General features: G+C 43.7%; 1 protein-coding gene across 1 annotated transcript in view; it reads left to right on the top strand.

Annotated features, from left to right (window-relative positions):
* Window positions 1-20,134, top strand: part of LOC126187866 (atrial natriuretic peptide receptor 1-like) — a 1,317,386-nt gene that overhangs the window by 741,277 nt on the left and 555,975 nt on the right. The window contains exon 6 of the mRNA XM_049929189.1: window positions 15,014-15,152. Within this exon, the coding sequence (XP_049785146.1) occupies window positions 15,014-15,152 (139 nt within the window). The remainder of the gene's footprint in view (window positions 1-15,013; window positions 15,153-20,134) is intronic.

The following is a 20,134-nucleotide window of genomic DNA, read 5'->3' on the forward strand; positions in this document are numbered from 1 at the left end:
ACTTTTTTCCTAGGGCAGTTTCAGTTGAAAGACTGCTGCATTGATTGCGGAACATCGTGGAATGTTCCTACTTCGGCCTCTGTAGCTTCATGAAATTCCGATACGTGGCGGCACTTAACGTAGCCATCAAATTGGTGCCTTTAACAAAGGTGCATTCCAAGCAGAGCGCTGTCATTGGGTTTCTTTGGTCGGGATGTCAGAGCATCGCAGGTATTTATAGGCGCTAGCAGAATGCCTACGGAGAGCTTGCAGTGAGTAAAAGCACGGTGAGTCGTTGGGCGAGGCGGTTGTCATCATTGCAAACAAAGTTACGCAAACCTGTCCGAATTCCCGTGAGCCGGCAGGCCCACAGAAAACTAAAGGAACAACATCTGTGTGTCGACACCTCAGAAATCCAAACGAATTTCTCCTTCTCCATGACATCGCAAGGCTTCAGACAAGACTGCGCACCAGAGAAGAGACCAGAAAACTTAATTGGGACTGTTCTTCCTCATCCACTCTGCAGCCCGGATCTCACATCTTTATACTTCCATCCGTTTGACCCAATGAAGGATGCACTCCGCACGAAGGAGTCCGTGGATAGAGGTTGTTGATACAGCACGGCGTTTGGCTCGGACGTCGACCATTAGAGTGGTACCATACGGGCACACAGACCCTTCCAGTAAGGTGGCATAAGGCCGTCGCATCGAACGGAGGTTATGTTGAAAAATAGTGTTTTCTAGCCAAAATAGTAGTGATAATATGGTGTATTGGAATCCTGAATAAAACCAACCTGTTTTCAGAAAGAAATATACTCATGCCCATACATTGAAGATAACTGCAGAATGTGGCAGAACTGGCACTAATAGCATAGGCACATAGGGAACACACACGACACAGATCTGTAAGTCCATGGTATTGGTGATAAGTTGAGAAAACCGTCACGAAACACATGTGCTACAAAGCGCCACTGTTTCCTGCGCATGTACCCCGACATCAATATGGGATATGATCACCATGCACACGAACACAGGCCGCACAACGCATTGACATACTCAGGATAAGGTGGTCTAGCTACTGTTGGGGTATAGCCTCCCATTCTTACACCAGTGCCTGTCGGAGCACCTGAAGTGTCGTAGGGGTTTGCAGACGTGCAGCGATACGTCGACCGAGAGCATCCCAGACGTGTTCGATGGGGTTTAGGTCTGGAGAACAGGCAGACCACTCCATTCGTCTGATATCTTCCGTTTCAAGGTACTCCTCCACGATGGGAGCTCGGTGGAGCCATGCGTTATCATGAATCAGGAGGATGGTGGCACCCACTGTACCCCTGAAAAGGCGGACATTCTGGTGCAAAATGACGTCCCGATACCCCTGACCTGTTACAGTTCCTCCGTCAAAGACATGCAGGGTAGAGTGCTGCAACGCTCCATGTTTGACCGGTCACGGCTCGCCTGTTGACGGGGGGACCGAGCCGCTCGTGTCCGGCCCCACACCACTCGGTTCGGTCACGTACTCGCCCCATGTCTGATGTCCGGATTCCGGACACGCGGATAACCGAGCATGACCGGTCACCGCTGACGTCGCACCTCGCCTCGCCCCGGCTCGCTGCACTGCACTGTACAAATCCAACACCTCTCTCTCTCTCTCTCTCTCTCTCTCTCTCTCTCTCTCTCTCTCTCTCTTTATTTCTGTCTCTCTCTCTCTCTCTTTCTTTTAATACAAAAGTAACGTTTCCAAGAACGGGTACGTTACACAGCTAAATTCATAGAGCACTTTCTTTTTTAATATTTACTCCCGTCTTCCTAACGTCCGGGAATTTTGTTGTAAATAAAACGATGATCACAAGAGACCAGTCTGTGTTAATGTAATGAGATGTAAGCGTCAAATAGTGCACCTGATTATGCGAATCAGTCCACATCTCAACTGTCGCAGCACATGTTTTATTAATAACTTCCGCAATAACAGAAGGCATTATACTGTTTCGTATTGCATCAGCTTGTTCTTTGACATGTCTGCTTATAGTAGAGGGATGTGGCATGACATATGCCACGTTAACTTTTCCATAATGCGCACCTAGATGTATTAATTATTGGCCTAGTTCTCTGAAACCTTCACCGCAAAACTTCATTAAAAGGTCTCATATCTTTAGCACACATTGCAACACACTTTGCTGTAATACTATTTTTTATTACTGCCGGTATTCCTGAAGGAGCTGTATCTTTGTGAGGTTTCTTGCAACCGTGTTTCTTTAAAAGAGTGGTTCCCGATTGGAAACACAATAATGTGGAGCAGTTTATGCAAGATACGTATCCAGTAGACGCACTGTTTTCGTCTACAACCACCAAAAATATGCTCCGTACTTGGCTTTTTAGACCTTCCCGTCTCTTCAATATGTAAACATTGATTTCAATCTTACGTCTTACTGCAATGGTTACCTCGCACTGCATGATTGCAGAGAGAGAGAGAGAGAGAGAGAGAGAGAGACCACAAATGAGAAGCCCGTACTGGCTGCAGTCTCACACGGATAATGACACGTGTAATGTGTTTGAAGTTGTGTGCTACGTATTCGGTCACGGCTTCTATGCTCGGTCACTAGAACTACTGCGGGCAGCCTATCCAGTTAGGGTGTGCTCGCCCCATCTCGTATTTTGTGCTCGCTTACTCGGTCATGCAGGGCTCTAATGCAGGGGTGTAAGTGCACCAATCGTAACCCCACCCTACACCATCAAACCACGACCTCCATACAGGTCCCTGACAAGGACATTAAGGGGTTCATATCTGGTTCCTGGTTCATGCCAGATGAAAACCCGGCGAGAATCACTGTTCAGACTATACCTGTCCGTGAACATAACCTGGGACCACTGTTCCAGTGACCATATACTGTGTTCTTGACACCAGGCTTTACGGGCTCTCCTGTGACGAGGGGTCAGTGGAATGCAGCTTGCAAGTCTCTGGGCGAATAAACCTTGTCTGTTCAGTCGTCTGTAGACTGTGTCTCTGGAGACAACTGTTCCAGTGGCTGCAGTAAGGTCCCGAGCAAGACTACCTGCAGTACTCCGTGGCCGTCTGCGGGCACTGATGGTCGGATATCGGTCTTCTTGTGGCGTTGTACACTGTGGACGTCCCGTACTGTAGCACCTGGACAAGTTTCCTGTCTGCTGGAATCGTTGACGTAATCTTGAGATCACACTTTTTGGCACACAGAGGGCCCGTGCTACGACCTGCTGTGTTTGACCTGCCTCCAGTCGCCCTAGTATTCTGCTCCTCATAACACCATCAATACGTGTTCTTTGAGCCACTTTCAACACACAGTCATCATTAGCACGTCTGAAAACGTCTGCACACTTACTCGCTGCACCGTACTCTGACATGCACCAACACACCTCTGCATATGTGGACTGCTGCCAGCGCCACCGTGTGACGACTGCAGGTCAAATGCACCGCATGGTCATACCCCGAGGTGCTTTAAACCCGCAAACCGCCCACCATAGCGTTGTTTCACCATGTATCAGCATTATCCTTAATTTATGAGGATGAGTGTATGTTGCATTACTTGCTGAACGCTTCGCGTGTGTTAGTACGTTTCGTAGTAAGAGATAATGTCACGTGTTTGCCTTCTTTAAGAAACTTGATGATGGGCTAAAAAAGTCCCGAATCATGTTGTGTTAAATTAATGACAGATTTTCGACAGAAATACATATTAATCGACGTACTGATCTGAGATAAGATCGTACAAGGCTTCATAATAGATAACACTTGACAATTGTTTGTAATTTGAAACTTCTATTGTACTACGGGGAACTGTAAAACTTTCTTCATTAGCTTTTCTGGCAGCGTCTCGTGTATTCTTCTACACTCTTATAGCTATAAAAAGTGTTACACTACGGTTTCAGAAGGTTTCAGTTCTAGTTTACAAAGACACTAGTTTTTATCTGCGCCGTCAACGGCGTACTAGTGCGTCACATATGCTGCACACATCTCCTTCTCCCCCCCCCTCCTCCCCTCTGTGTTTTGAATTCCTCCTCTCCTCGCTCTCTGCCCACCACATCCTCCCCCTCTCTCTGCCCATCTCCCCCTCCCCCCTCTCAGCCCATCTCCCCCTCCCCCCTCTGTCTCTCCACCTCCCCCCTCTCTCTCTGCCCATCTTCTTCTGCCCTTTCCTCTGTGCATCACCCAATAATCACCGCCATCCCAATCGGAGGAGGATGGTTTCTACACCAACAATATTTCTTTCCAGATAGTAAGAAATATGTGTACCAATCCTGAAATCCATCCATGGGCTTAAGAGAAGAGTCTCATCATACGCGTAAGTGGCACACATATATGACAGATTTTCTGCTGTGTTACTCCATGTTAAATTTATTTGTGGTATTCACCTATGTGGCTTGATCTCAGGTCCAGAAACATGTTGAAAAAATTATCGGCTCGCTGCACGAATCACTTTCTGTATCTGGTTGATACAATGAACAGCACAACTAAGAGATATATGGCACTTCGTACTTTTAGAAGTGTTCTAAGTCAACCAAATAGAGAAAACAAATACAAGGATGCCGTTTTCAACAGTTTTAAGTCACCCCTTCTTGTACAGAAGCTCACACTTAATGGTGAACCTTATTCCTACAGTAATTTGATAGAATTAATAAATCACGTACCTAACGAATACTGCTGAAATTGTTCCAGCTATTCCTCATCAATGTTACACTTTATTTATTCCCATCCCTAATAGATGTTCTTACCGCGAGGGTGTTTCTTTCCAAACAGAAATTGATATTTGTACCAAGTTTCGTTGAAATACTTCAGTAGTTTTGGAGTCGATGTTGAACGTACATTCATACAGTGATACATCCATTACTATAGCACACGGTCCATTCACATTAATCTGACCTGCTATGAAAAGCCTGAATAATCACCTTTTGCAGCACAGACCCCAAGTAAAAGAGTCAGTGAGGTTCTGGAAGGTACCGACTGGGATGTGGAGTCATGCCGACTCTGTTGCCATGGCCAGTTGCGCCATGTTTCTCTGTTGGGTATCCATAACGCGAGCAGCCCGATCGAAGTGGTCCCACGGATTCTCTATTGGATCAACATCGGGGAAGTTTACAGTGTGACACGTTGTGTTGTCCCCCTGGTAGATGGAATCATGCCGAGTGAAACCAAACTGCTTGTAGAGGTGAACATGATCCCCAAGTATAGGTACATACTTCTGTTAACCCAGTGTGTCTTCGTAAATGACGAGATAACCCAGAGTATGTTATGAAAACATTTCCCAGACCGTAACGCTCCCTTTTCCGGCCTGGACCCTTCTGATGAAAATTACAGGGCCATACATTCCAAAGCCAATTTGCCCGATGGGGCATAACCAGTCGCCACTCAGCGGACATCCAGTTGCGCTATTGTCGTCCAAATTCCAGCCTTCATTGCGGATGACCAACAGTCAGCATGGACGCATGGACCAGGCACATGCTGCGGAGGCTCATACGCAGCAAAGTTAGCCGAACGGTCGTTGATAGGGCGCTGTAAGTAGCCCATTGGTTCATCTGGACGATAAGTTGCTCAACAGTTGCACACATATTCGCCCCTATCCGTCTCTGCAGAACCGTCGTTCACCCTATCATCTATGGCCAGTGGTGCCCCATAGGTACCTCAACGCCAGTTTTGGATAGCACCATTTTGTCATGCTCGGTATACTTTAACCCTGGGCGGCACGTGAACAGTTTGCAGACTTAGCCGTTTAGGAAATGCTTCTACGCTTCAGCCAAAATCCAGTGACCATGACGTCAGAAAATCAATCCGTTTCAGTTCCCCCTCTCCCTCGACAAGCTGTATAAACGTTCCACTGCTAGTGCTGCCACGGCAGTCTGTGAGTATTTATTGCACATTGACGTCGCCGGCCGCGGTGGTCTAGCGGTTCTAGGCGCTCAGTCCGGAACCGCGGGACTGCTACGGTCGCAGGTTCGAATCCTGCCTCGGGCATGGATGTGTGTGATGTCCTTAGGTTAGTTAGGTTTAAGTAGTTCTAAGTTCTAGGGGACTGATGACCACAGAAGTTAAGTCCCATAGTGCTGAGAGCCATTTGAACCATTTGAACCACATTGACGTCGAACATAATGTTGGTCACATTAACCCCAGCAATACCAAGCCATTTTCCACAATTAGTTTCACCAAGGTGCTTTACGCCCACCCTAAAAAATGTAAAAAATCAAAATTCGTTAATTGTTGTTGACTTATATTAACAATATAGATTTTAAAGAGATACTGATGTGTGAGCAGTGTATGAAAATTATCAGCGTCAACGCGCTTTCAATAATGTGTTCTACCAAGCGGGAGAGGACTTTAAACATGAAAATTGATTTGCCTCCTCCGTTTTCCTTTCTTTTGGTAGTGTGAAGGTTAATATCAGTGAACGGCATGTGTAGAGATAAGGATTTTAGCCTCACCACATGTTGTTATAAGTTATTCTCTTTTATTTTGTAACAGTCAATAATTTTTTTCATCTGTAGCCTATACACTTTTTACATTCTTTAAATCTGTTCTGTTGTGACGGTTTTGAAGTATCCTTAAAGCCAGTGGCTGTGACGTCCTGTTGAGCACTGCTGCTTGAAGACAAATTTGCCAGAATTCATAAACGCTCAAGAGTTGTGAAGATGAAGATAAGAAGATACTTACCTGAAGCCAGTTATCTCTGTCATTTGCCGTTGTGCTACATATTATTAAAATTTCTCATTTATGTACTGCAGACAAGAAGAAAAAATAAATTGTCTCACACAAAGAAAACAACTAACATTTCAGTGGTCATGCAGAAATGTAGTTCTGAACAATTTCAGAGTGCATGTAATCTTACAATCTCTCTTGGTCGTTTTACTGTCATGCAGTTCTGAAATTCTACAAAAAATCCCTCATTTTTGGAGACAAAACTGTGACTGTAAAACGTATGCAGCCCTTCAGCTGAGTAGGGTGTGGCTAGGCTTGATACACCTATGAAGATTATATATACAGTGACGAAAATATCTATTATTGATTTATTGATAAGACTTGCAATGTTTCAGGATACTAGACCTGATTTGACTTAGCTCACGCTATTTCTGGAACGCTATGGTTTCTTCCGCAGTTTACGAAATTAATCATCAGGATCCAGAGCTCGAGCAGAGGAAACTCGCTTGGCCTTCCCTCCAGATTCTGTCAGCTCCAGCGACTTACTGGCGGGCCGACAGCTGCTTAGCTCCATCTGATAGGACTTCTCTTTTCACGTCGGCTTATACCTAATGGCGTGGCAGCTCCGGCGCACACGGCGTAATCTGACTTTGGCCCATGTTGTGCGAGGAGGCAGCGAAGGCGGAGTCCGAGCCAGACTTCCCCGTGACACCCACACGAGCATGACCCAGATATAGTAGTACCAAGACTTACGCTTAGAAGCAGTTGTACGTAGCGTACGATAGGTAGATTGATAAACTGTGATAAAAAATTAACGAAGTAGGGAACAAATCTGTAAGGACTATGGAATGCAGTGTACTTCACGTTGATGAACTCTTAGGTGCTTCTCCTCTTTCGTTGCGCCGAAGTGCATTGCTTTTGTGTGTGCTTGTGCTGAAAAATAACAGACCAAGCTGCTCGCATTGTGTTGAACTACTCTGGTGTGCAAAACCTATGGCCATAGTAACTTTAGGTCTTCCGAGATTATTTCTGTGGTGTCACCGCCAGACACCACATTTGCTAGGTGGTAGCCTTTAAATCAGCTGCGGTCCGCTAGTATACGTCGGACTCGCGTGTCGCCACTGTCAGTGATTGCAGACCGAGCGCCGCCACACGGCAGGTGTAGAGATACTTCCTAGCATTCGCCCCAGTTGTACAGCAGACTTTGCTAGCGAAGCTACACTGACAAATACGCTCTCATTTGCCGAGACGATAGTTAGCATAGCCTTCAGCTACGTCCTTTGCAACGACCTAGCAAGGCGCCATTACCAGTTTATATTGAGATTATAAATCATGTATCAACAAGAGCGATGTTCTCCAATTATGGATTAAAGTTAAGTATTACATCAACTAAGTACTTTATTTGCTACTATAAATCCCCTTAACTGTTCCAGACCTCACGCCAGTCTGCGTGAGCTTTAACGCGTGCATTTCGGCTTCCTCTAGCAACACGGTGTTGGCTCTTCTGCCAACACAGCAATTTCACCGTGCAAAATCGTAATGCAGTTCCTCCTTTCACTTATCATACGAATTTAGAAATGGCAGATATGGAGATTTGCAATCACTGAATAGCAAAGAAGGATCAGTCGCTTAATAGTGGAAAGGCATGAGGACCAGATGAGATACCTGCACGATTTTACAAATATTGTGCTAAAGAACTAAGTACCTTTTCTAGACGCAGCTCGTCGTAGTTAGCAACGAAGGAAACCTAACAACTGGAAAAAAAAGCGCAGATCATTCCCATTTTCCAGAAGGGTCTTCGGGCGGATGCACATAATTATAGGCCATAGCGTTGACGTCAGTCTGTTGTAGAATTATGGAACACGTTTTTATGATCAAGAATTGTGACGTTCTTCGAGAAGAAAAATCTCCTCCATAAAAATCAACATGGATTACGCAAACAGAGATCCTGCGTAGCTCAGCTCACTCTGTTCTTCCATGAGATCCATAGCGCAGCAGACAACGGCGCACTAGATGAAGCCGTGTTTCGTGACTCCAGGAAGGCATTTGAAACCGTTCCGCACTGCCGTTTAGTGAAATGAGATTACCGTGTATCAGATCAGCTTTTCGACTGGATTCAGAACATCGTTGCAGACAGAACTCAAAATGTCGCTCTTAACGATACAATATCTACAAAGGTACAGATAGTTACCGGAGTACCCAAAGAAAGTGTGACAGGGCCACTACTATTCACAAATGGTCTACTAGAGAGCGCCGGAAGCTCTTTAAGACTGTCTGCAGATGATGTGGTCGTCTAAAAGAAAGTACCAACGCCAGAAGCCAGTAGCGATTTGCAAAATGACCGGTGAATGGTGCAGGCTCTGGCTGTTGATACAGAAGGTAAATAAATGAAATATATTGCGCATACATGAGAAAAGATTTGTACTACTGAACTTCGTATGATCTTCGTTTCGCCTCTATCCAACATCTGGTCGGGTTGGGGTATCAATGGTACTTCTCCATTTTACTCGGTCTTTCTGCCATTCTTCTTCCACAATTTGGTTCCATAGCAGGTTTCTCCTTCTTAAACTCATCTCTATTGTATCAATCCATCTTGTTCTCGGTCTTCCTCTTGGCCTCTTGCCCTCTGTCTTCAACTCCTTCATTCTTCCTGGTATTCTTCCCTCTCCCATCCTCTTCATATGCCCAAACCATTTTAATCTATTCTTTTCAATTTTCTCAGCAACTTCTCCACTACAATTTCCTTCCTGACATCTTCATTTTTCGCTCTGTTCTCCTCGTCTTTCCTAGCATATTTCCCAGGAACTTCATTTCACTGGATTTATCCTACTCTCTTGTCTTCTAGCCATAGTCCAAGTCTCGAAGACAGATTGCTTTAATCAGTATAGACCGTAAAATATCTAGGAGAAACTATCCAGGGTGACCTTAGGTGGAATAGCCACATGAAACAAACAGTAGGAAAAGTAGACGACAGATTGAAATTCATAGGAAGAATCGAAAGGAAACGTAACTCATCAACGAAAGAAGTGTCTTACAAGGTGCTTGTTCGACCGATTCTCGAGTAACTGCTCATCAAACTGGAACCTTGAGAGGTAGGACTATCAGAAAAGAGAGAGAAGATGTACCTAAGAGCGACAGAGTTACCGAAATGCTAAACAAAGCCCAGTGGCAGACGTTACGCGAGAGAGGTTGTGCACCACGGAGAGGTTTTCTACTGAAATTTCGAGAGACTGCTTTCCATGAAGAGTCGGAAAACATATTACTTTCTACACCTATATCTACATCTACATTTGTACTCCGCAAGCCACCCAACAGTGTGGCGGAGGGCACTTTACGTGCCACTGTCATAACCTCCCTTTCCTGTTCCAGTCGCGTATGGTTCGCGGGAAGAACGACTGCCTGAAAGCCTCCGTGCGATCTCGAATCTCTCTAATTTTACATTCATGATCTCCTAGGGAGGTACAAGTAGGGGGAAGCAATATATTTTATACATCATCCGGAAACGCACCCTCTCGAAACCTGGACAGCAAGCTACACCGCGAAGCAGAGCGCCTCTCTTGCAGAGTCTGCCATTTGATTTTGCTAAACATCTCCGTAACGCTATCACGCTTACCAAATAACCCTGTGACGAAACGCGCCGCTCTTCTTTGGATCTTCTCTATCTCCTCTGTCAACCCGACCTGGTACAGATCCCACACTGATGAGCAATACTCAAGTATATGTCGAACGAGCGTTTTGTAAGCTACCTCCTTTGTTGATGGGCTACATTTTCTAAGGACTCTCCCAATGAATCTCAACCTGGCACCCGCCTTACCAACAATTAATTTTATATGATCATTCCACTTCAAATCGTTCCGTACGTATACTCCCAGATATTTTACAGAAGTAACTGCTACCTGTGTTTGTTCCGCTGTCGTATAATCATAGAATAAAGGATCCATCTTTCTATGTATTCGCAATACATTACATTTGTTTATGTTAAGGGTCAGTTGCCACTCCCTGCACCAAGTACCTATCCGCTGGAGATCTTCCTGCATTTCGCTGCAATTTTCTAATGCTGCAACTTCTCTGTATACTACAGCATCATCCGCGAAAAGCCGCATGGGACTTCCAACACTATCTACTAGATCATTTATACATATATTGTGAAAAGCAATGGTCCCTGTGGCACGCCAGTAGTTACTTTAACGTCTGTAGACGTCTCTCCATTGAGAACAACATGCTGTGTTCTGTTTGCTAAAAACCCTTCAATCCAGCCACACAGCTGGTGTGATATTCCGTAGGCTCCTACTTTGTTTATCAAGCGACAGTGCGGAACTGTATCGAACACCTTCCGGAAGTCAAGGAAAATGGCATCTACCTGGGAGCCTGTATCTAATATATTCTGGGTCTCATGAACAAATAAATCGAGTTGGGTCTCACACGATCGCTGTTTCCGAAATCCAACTCCCACATACATCTCGCGAAATGACCACGATGAGGTCTAGCGGTTCTAGGCGCTCAGTCCGGAACCGCGCGACTGCTACGGTCGCAGGTTCGAATCCTGCCTCGGGCATGGATGTGTGTGATGTCCTTAGGTTAGTTCGGTTTAAGTAGTTCTAAGTTCTAGGGGACTGATGACCATAGACGTTAAGTCCCATAGTGCTCAGAGCCATTTGAACCATTTTTTGACCACGATGAAAAAATTTTATAAATTAGAGCTAATACAGAGGCCTACCGACAGTCATTCTTCCCACCCTCCATTCGCCAGTGTAACGGGGTAGGGGGCATCAGTTAGTGCTGCCAGAAGCAGCCTCCGCCATACACAGTCACGTGGCTTACGGAGTGTTGAAGTGGATCTAGATGTAGCTGTGTCACTGTCGAGAAATGTAGCTCGTTCTCGATGAAACTTGGATCATACCTAGAAAGAACTGATACAATAAAGTACAGATGGAAACTGTGACACAGATACAAATGACACTATTATTCAAAGCTAGTAATTACAGTGAGTCACCGCGATTCTTGTTGGTGATCTGGATATTACAGAAGACCTGACATAGTTGTTAATAGGGTGTGTGGGATCACCAAGGCCGGCAGTGCGTGCTCTACGCCGTGCTCCCATGATGGCGGTAGGTTTGGTAAGGAGATGCTGTAGCAGGGTGTTCCATTCCTTCACAAGTGCGGTTGACGACTGATGGATGGTCGTTGGTTCATGTAGACTTGCTGTAACACGTCTGCCTAAACGCACCCCACACGCGATCGATGGCATTAACGTCGGGGGAACGGGCAGGTCAGCCCAATCGCCGAACACCCTCTCGTTCCAAGAGCTCCGCCACGTGCGTTGCCTGATGCTATCACGCATTGACATCCGTAAAAATGAAGTCAGGGGCGAATGTATCCCTGAAAACTTGCATATGGGGAAGGGGTACAGTGTCACCATAACGTTCACCTGCGAGAACATCACGTTCAAATATCTGGAGGTCAATGTTGATGGTGTTAGGACAGCAACCAGCCACAAATTTACTTTCAGTTCCTTTATTCAAAGGCCACCGTTACTGGTTTCGAATCGGTGTGATTCATCCTCATGCGGTTTACACTCTTTCTTTATGACATTTTGTATGTTTTTTACGGATTAATTTTCCTAAAATATAAATAATACATAATTATAAACACGCCACACACAGACGGTTGCGTTACAGATTTTCGTTGCATGTGACTTCGTCAAACGTCGGTTTGGAGTGTTAGTTTCCATAACATTCGTCCAACAGATGTAAATGCATTCCCGCTGCATTCTTATTGTTGCACACATAAATTGTTCTCACTAAACACTTTATATTTGTCACTGAGAAGATTTCTGCCACGCACCACATGTTTTGAGATACATACAAAGAGCTTACAAACATATGAGTATCACAGATGCTATGATATATCGTAACATATGACGATGATGTCCTATGTTTGGAAAGGATCTTATATTCATTTACGCAACTGCAATGCCTTTTACACTAGTACAGAGACGTTGAATTTTTGAGTTGATATTTTTAAATTAATTATAAAGTTTTTTTTATTTTTTATTTTTTTAGAACTGTATAGGTAAAATAATATATTACTTAATTACATTAAGCATCATGAGAATTAAAGTAACATTTAAATTTGCTACTTGATCTGCAGATAGGCGTGCTAATATTATTTGCTTTTGAGACTGGAATGTAATTTTTGGAAATTTTTCAGGAAAGGGGTGTTAGCTAACTCTGTTTGTTCGTTATGGATATAGTCTGGGGTGCAGTTTTTGTGTGTGTGTATTTCTGATTCTTCTAATATATTCATAGTGGCTCCTTTTTTTGCTAGATGCAAAATTTTTTAGTTGTCCTCAGTGTTTCCCACTGAATGGTTCTCTTCAGCAATATGGACTGCAAATGCTGATTTGTTCAAGTTACCAAGCTGTTTGTATGAATCAAAACATGTGCTGCGTGGTAGAAATCTTCTCAGTGACAAATTTAAAATGTTTAGTGAGAACAATTTACGTGTGCAACAATAAGAATGCAGTGGGAATGCAATTACATCTGTTGGACGAATGTTATGGAAACTAATACTCCAAACCGACGTTTCACGTAAGTCACATGCAACGAAAATCTGTAACGCAACCATCTGTGTGTGGCGTGTTTATAATTATGTATTATTTATATTTTAGGAAAATTAATCTGTATAAAACATACAACATGTCATAAAGAAAGCGTGTAAACCGTCTGAGGATGAATCACAACGATTCGAAACCGGTAACGGTGCCCTTTGAATAAAGGAACTGAAAGTAAATTTGTAGCTCTTTGCTGTCCTAACACCATCAATATTTGTCTTAAAACAACAGCCACGCTCTCCATCATGTCATCATATGACAAAATTGCATCTGGAGGTCAGTACGACATCACATCATCATGCCTCCCCGTACTAGAACACTTGGAGCACAGAAACTATCACCTTGAACAACACCGGACGTGTTCACGTAGAGAAAGGTGAGGAATATTATCGAACAACACCGTTCCGGTAGTCCAACTTTTATGAGCGGGTAGGAGGAGGGGGGGGGGGGGCATAACGTTGTATGGGCCGACTTAATCCACAAGGTGGATAACATCTCATGGTAGATATTGCAGAAGGGTAATACTTGCATTTAGTCGACAGTCATCATCATAAACTAAAGGCTAGGCGTTGTCGATTTAGCCATGTCCCTCTCTCCATTGTCATCCTCTTCAATTCTTCATACGATTTTATGCACATATCTTCTTTGATGTTATTAAAATACATTGCTCTTGGCCTGCCTCTTTGTTTTTTCCCTAAAACTTTTCCTTCAAAACATTTTTTAGGAACTGGTTGTGTCTCATTATGTGCCCTATCATTTTTTATTTTCTTCTTCCTATATAATTTAGCAGCGTTCTGTTCTCATTCACTTCTCTTAAGACCTGTTCATTACTTTTTCTATCTGCCCTGCTTGTTTTCGTCGTTCTTCTCCATATCCACATTTCCATTGCTTCCAGTCTCTTTTTCCCTGCCTTTCCCAGAGTCCACGCTTCACATCTGTATGTTAAGACACTCCAGACAAACGTTTTGGCAAACTTTTTCCTACTTTCTAGCCTTATATGATTGTCTGTTAGTAAATTCCTTTCATTTTGGAAATCTTGCTTTACCAAGGCTATTCTTCTCTTTATATCTGTGATACATTCATTGTCGTCAGTGATTGTGCTTCCCAAATAACAGAAGTTCTCAACCTGCTCTAGAACATCATCGTCTAGTTTAATATTAACTTTAGCATTTTCTTTCGTATTCCCTACTACCATAGTTTTTGCTTTCTTCTTATTTATTTTTAGATTAAATTCTATGGGATTTTGGTAATTTCCTTTACTGAGTCAGCAAGTACTACTGTATCATCTGCAAAACGGATAAAGTGTATTCGTTCCACGTTAATTTTAATTGCTTTCGTTATTCTTTTCAATTTTTCAGTGGTTTTTTCAATAAATACGTTGAACAAATGTGGTGACAATGGGCACCCTTGCCTTACTTCCCTCCTTATTTCTGCTTTCTTCTTCACACCATTCATTTCTATCTCTGCTTCCTACCTTTTATACAGGTTCTAGATTAATCTTCTGTCCCTCCAATCAAAATTTATTTCCTTCTTGATTCGAGGGACAGAAGATTAATCTGGAACGTGTATAAGAGACAGGAAGCAGAGATAGAAGTGAATGGTGTGAAGACGAAAGCAAAAATAAGGAGGGGAGTAAGGCAAGGAAGCCCAGTGGAACAGTGCGACATGCAAAAGAACCACGGAAATCGCTTCATGAAAGAGGTTCTCGAATGGATGTAATTTTAATTGGATTCCGAGTTGCCATAACCGCCGTTTTCTCCGTTGCAGACGGTGGCCTACTACATCGGAGCGAACCGGCAGTTGGAGTACGTGCCGGGCAAGTCCATCCACTGGGCGGGGGGCCGCACCGAGCCGCCGCTCGACGTCCCCGTCTGCGGGTTCGACAACTCCCTCTGTCCGGACACGTGTAAGTACCAACAGCTGCTCTGGCTCCCCGCCTAGCTCTGGCGAATGGCTAACTCGATATATGACCTTGTTAAAAACTTTTCGTCTCTTTATTAATTAACATGAAATTGGAGACTGTAACCTCCTCCTCACTTATCGACCTTAATGACAGTGAAAAATTAAACCGCGTGTACCTAATGGAAATTTGGGAAAAGCAATCGTCACCGAAGTTAATCTGTCGGTAAAGAGGGAGGAAAGGGTTACATCTAAATGAAAGGAAAAGTGCTAATGAAACTGGTGGAAATTAATTTTGAAAAGGAGTAAAGTTAATAAAGAAAGTAAATGTGCAGCCGTTACGTTAACAATTAACTAGCGGTAATTAGGTATTTGAGATTTGGGGGAAATTGCGGTCGCCAGTCCTAAGGACAATTACTATAGTAACTGAAAAAGAAACATTATTACACATATAATTAGCACTAGAATCGTGGCAACTGAAGGTTGACACGTGTAGTGTGAAAACTAAAAGTTCGTCAGAAGTAATAAATTTCGCTACACCCTGACTTAATTTAGCAAAAGAATTAATAAAACCGGAAAATCGAAAGTTAATTTAGTGACTGAAGTTAATAGTGAGCTTTCTTTCTGAAGCACATCGAAATTCAGTAAAATACGGTTGGTCTTGGACTACCTCAATAATCATTTCAAAAGCTACTTAAATCTACACAATCGTGTAAACAGGTGCATCGTAGCTCTAACTAACTTACAAAATAAATATGCCCAGATAAACAGCGATTTACCCTGTTCTAGTAACGATTCTCTCTAAGCAAGAAGGTCGTTGGGCCTGACCAACGCGCACGCTCAATTTACTTTTCTCGGTAAGGTTGGTCAGTATCGTGACCGCCACTCCAGATCAATGCATCGCAAGCAGATACGTGTGTGGGAGGTGAACACTCATGCCGTGTTGTTTGGAAAAAAAGAAAAAAAAGTTCTGTCTGGATCGTCATTTAGGACCATTTTGTTCACTGGGTACATGTACTTCAGTTTGATAAAAAAAATAATAAAATAAATAGATGTAAGAATTAAATGGAAAGAGCAAATGGTTTGAACAAAAATATTTACAACAAGAATTGTATATCTAGAAAAACAAAACTAAAACACTACACCACAATAGTACGACCAGAATGTTTATATGGATTTGAATGCCTAACGATGAACTATAAGATAGAGGTACATTGATTACGCCAGAGATTGCAATTGTGTGCAGCAAATGATGACCACCACATTGAACATCTATTGGCCTGTCATGTCGGGACACACTCTTTTCCACTTCGTAATTGAAAACGGAAACCACGTATGTACATTTACCTCACCCCTCATGGTAATGTACATGTGCGTCAGTGAAAAAGACCAATAAAAAGGTGTTAGCATGTGGACGTAATGTGCTGTTCCAGTTTCTTCTGTACCTAAGGTCCATCACCGTTCCCTTTGGATGCCTACGTAATTCGGTGCTCTCCGATACACACTATCGAACAGCGGAGGAGTGGTACTCAAGCGTCAAATTTAGGTTACAATATCTCCGGATGTAATTAACATTTTACAATGCAACAAACGGCACTGATTAGGTATTTGTTTATATGTTCAGATCTGCTAACAAAACTAACGGGGTTCCATTTAAAAAAACGTAGGTTTGTGTTAAAAAACATACTTCCGTGCATTTTTTTATGGTTTGTATTAACCAATTACACTATCTCCTCTCCTCACGTTCGATCTGTGAGCAAATAATGAGATAAAAATACGAAAATATGAAAATTTTTTTCGTTCTAACTCCCTTAAGATAATTCTACTCCAATCAATAAGACTCTAGGCAGAAAACGTGGCCGGAGCCGCCCCAGACAACGGTGGGATACCAACCTCACCGTCACCCATCAAACTGCCCGAAAGCCAGGAGTAATCGTGCGGGGGTGCCATTTCTTTCCCTCACTTCGACTGTCATCAGCGGCACCCGTACAACACAGGGATACGTCTACGATATTATACTCTCCGTTTTGTTGCCCTTCATGGCAAGCAATCCCGGGATTACATTTCAGCCAGATAATGCCTGCCCCCACACAGCGAGAGTTTGTGCTGCCTGCCTTCGTGCTTGCCAAACCCTACCGTGGCCAGCAAGGTCTCAGGACCTCTCCCCACTTTGAGAACTTTTGGGACGTTTGTAGCATTATTGGTAGGGTACTAGATCGGGATTTTGACTGTCTAATACATAAAATGGAAAGAACTTCGCACGATATCCGTCAGGAGTACATCCAACAACACTGTCAATCAGTGATAAGCCGAACAACTGCTTGAATAAGGCATGAGGTGGACCAAAGCGCAACTGACTTGCTCAATTTGTGAAGTTCTTTCTCTTGAATAAATCATCCCATTCTTCTGAAATCGTACTCGTTCATTTGTCTGTATATTTAAATCACATTTACCGGTGTCCGTTCAGTTCGGATAATTCCTTTGTGGTGCATCGTTTTTATTTATCCTAGAGTGTATATGGTGGCAGTTGTTGCATCAGGTTCCAATTTGTTGTGAAATGTGTATGAACCTTCATAAAGACTAAAATTACATTTAATTCAGTAAGCATAAATTCTGTGAATGTGGCTGTGTCCTCGGAGAACTTTCTTTCCAGAGAGAAAACGTATACTGACGAAAGTGTTAGCTAGTCGTTGTAGACTACTACATTATCGCAGAAGATTAATGAATACATTCACTGTTAGCAACGTTATTTCCGCCAGGTGTATAAATATTTGTTAGACACGAGGTTAGAAATCCTGACTGCTTCTCTCTAAATTATTCGCGCAAGATCCTGAATGATTTAAGCATAATATACGTAAATGTGGCCGTATGGCCTGTAGGCTACAAGCCTAAATATCTATATACGTATATTTTCAAAATGTCACAAATTCGTGCAGGAGGTAGTATTGATCAAGACTAGAAGAAACTTTCCAGTAATTATATGTTCGCAGGAACAATACCAGTTAAAATATAGGCCACTCTATCCTCTCATTACTGCACTATAGGCGGTGCTGCACGTGGCTATCACGCATGCCGATACATCATTCAGCCCTTCTTCACAGTAAATCACGCACTCTCTCAAACACACATCGAATTACGTCCCTCATATTGGTCGCATGCTCCTGTAACGTTCGCACAGTGTCGATAGGTTCGACAGACACCAATGCCTTTAAATACCTACATAGCCAAAAAGCCAATGGATTGAGGTCAGGTGAACGAGAAGACCACGCTACTGGACCTCCACGACCAATCCATGATCCAGTAGAGATTGTGGTGCGGTACAGACACAAGAGATGTAGAAAATGGGATGGTGCCCTGTTGTATAATAAGCATTGCCGTTGTCTTTCCTTAAGGGTAACGTTCCTCACTAACGCTGATGATTCATCGCCCAAAAACTGTCAATACCGAGCACTTATTAATCTGTTTGACAAGGTGTGTAGTTCCACGAGTCTTCAAAGACTATTCCTACCTATAAATTGATACTCAAAGGCATTGGCCTTACCTTCATGATTGCTCGAAGATAAGCATCTGTACACACCTGCGTGTTGTGGTAATATACTACGCACCTCTTGAAAATCCTTCCTCGTCTGCAAATAAAACGTGGACCCTGAAATGCGGATCTTCAGCCATCCAATACCTGAACTGTAATTGGACATGGTCTGCTGGCCGAATAACATGTACACTTTGTATATGAGAAGAATGTACCACGAAGTAACACGCATTAATCGTCGCAAGTTCAAAAATGGTTCAAATGGCTCTGCGCACTATGGGACTGAACATCTGAGATCATCAGTCCCCTAGAACTTAGAACTACTTAAACCTAACTAACCTAAGGACATCACACACACCCATAACCGAGGCAGGATTCGAACCAGCACCCGTAGCGGTCGCGCGGTTCCAGACTGAAGCGCCTAGAACCGCACGGCTACATCGGCCGACCTCGTCGCAAGTAAAACAGCCATTATATCAGCAAGTATTAGTTTCTGGACATATAATTATCGGAACTTTCGTTCTAGTTTTGACCAGTATTACCTTCCAGCAATTTGTGGAACTTTTTTTTTTTTGGACCACCTTGTGTTTCAACAAACAAAAGTATCAACTTTTAGTAAAATGAAGACGAGTAGAGGGAAGAAAACACTAACGGCAGAATCCATTAGCGAGGTGTCCTTTTGCCGCGTCATCCATCGACTGAAAGGGCAGTTAAGAGCGGAGTGTTCCAGGCCAGACACAGAGGATAACGGACGAGTTCAATTTCTGCGCGAAGCAGAAAGCGATGTCGGACGACGAGCGGCAGACCCCTGCACTGTTTTAGTCCCACTCTGCGGCGCGGGCCGCGGCGTGTAATGGCGGTGCCTAGAACAATATATGTGTGCGCCGGCTACCGGCCCAGCAGTTGGGGGATGGCGCTAATCCTGTTTGCGCTGCGCAGGGGCCGGATACCCGCCCGCTGCACACGCGTTTCGGCCGCACTGTTTTGTGCACGCGGTGCGTCCGCTCTGTGCCGCTGGTGTCTGGTGACAGGGAGAGCTGAAAGCAGATTAAAGCGCCGGCCGAGTGTCTGCTCCATCAGGCGGAGAGCGAGATCACTACAAACCCAACGCTGGCTTTGTTTTCTAAGCCTCCCGTCCACGCTTCCCCATGTCGAGAGGATCGATCCACAGCGCCCCAGCCCGTGCTTTTGCTTTTGCATAATTATTACTTTCTCAATAACGGGTTTCGTAAAATGAGACATACTTCCCTTACTAGCTAGTAACAGAAACACGAGTTATTTATCGCTTGCAATTTGGGATTTGAGATCTCTCACAGGCAGCATATAATTAAGCTTCTGAAGAACAGGAATTTGTTAACATCGAGTATAGGTTTAAATGCCAGGAAGTCGTTTCTGAAATTATTTGTATGGAGTGTAGCCGTGAATGGAAGTGAAACATGGACGATAAATAGTTTGGACAA

Source organism: Schistocerca cancellata, chromosome 5 (genome assembly GCF_023864275.1).
Source record: "Schistocerca cancellata isolate TAMUIC-IGC-003103 chromosome 5, iqSchCanc2.1, whole genome shotgun sequence".
Lineage (NCBI taxonomy): Eukaryota > Metazoa > Arthropoda > Insecta > Orthoptera > Acrididae > Schistocerca > Schistocerca cancellata.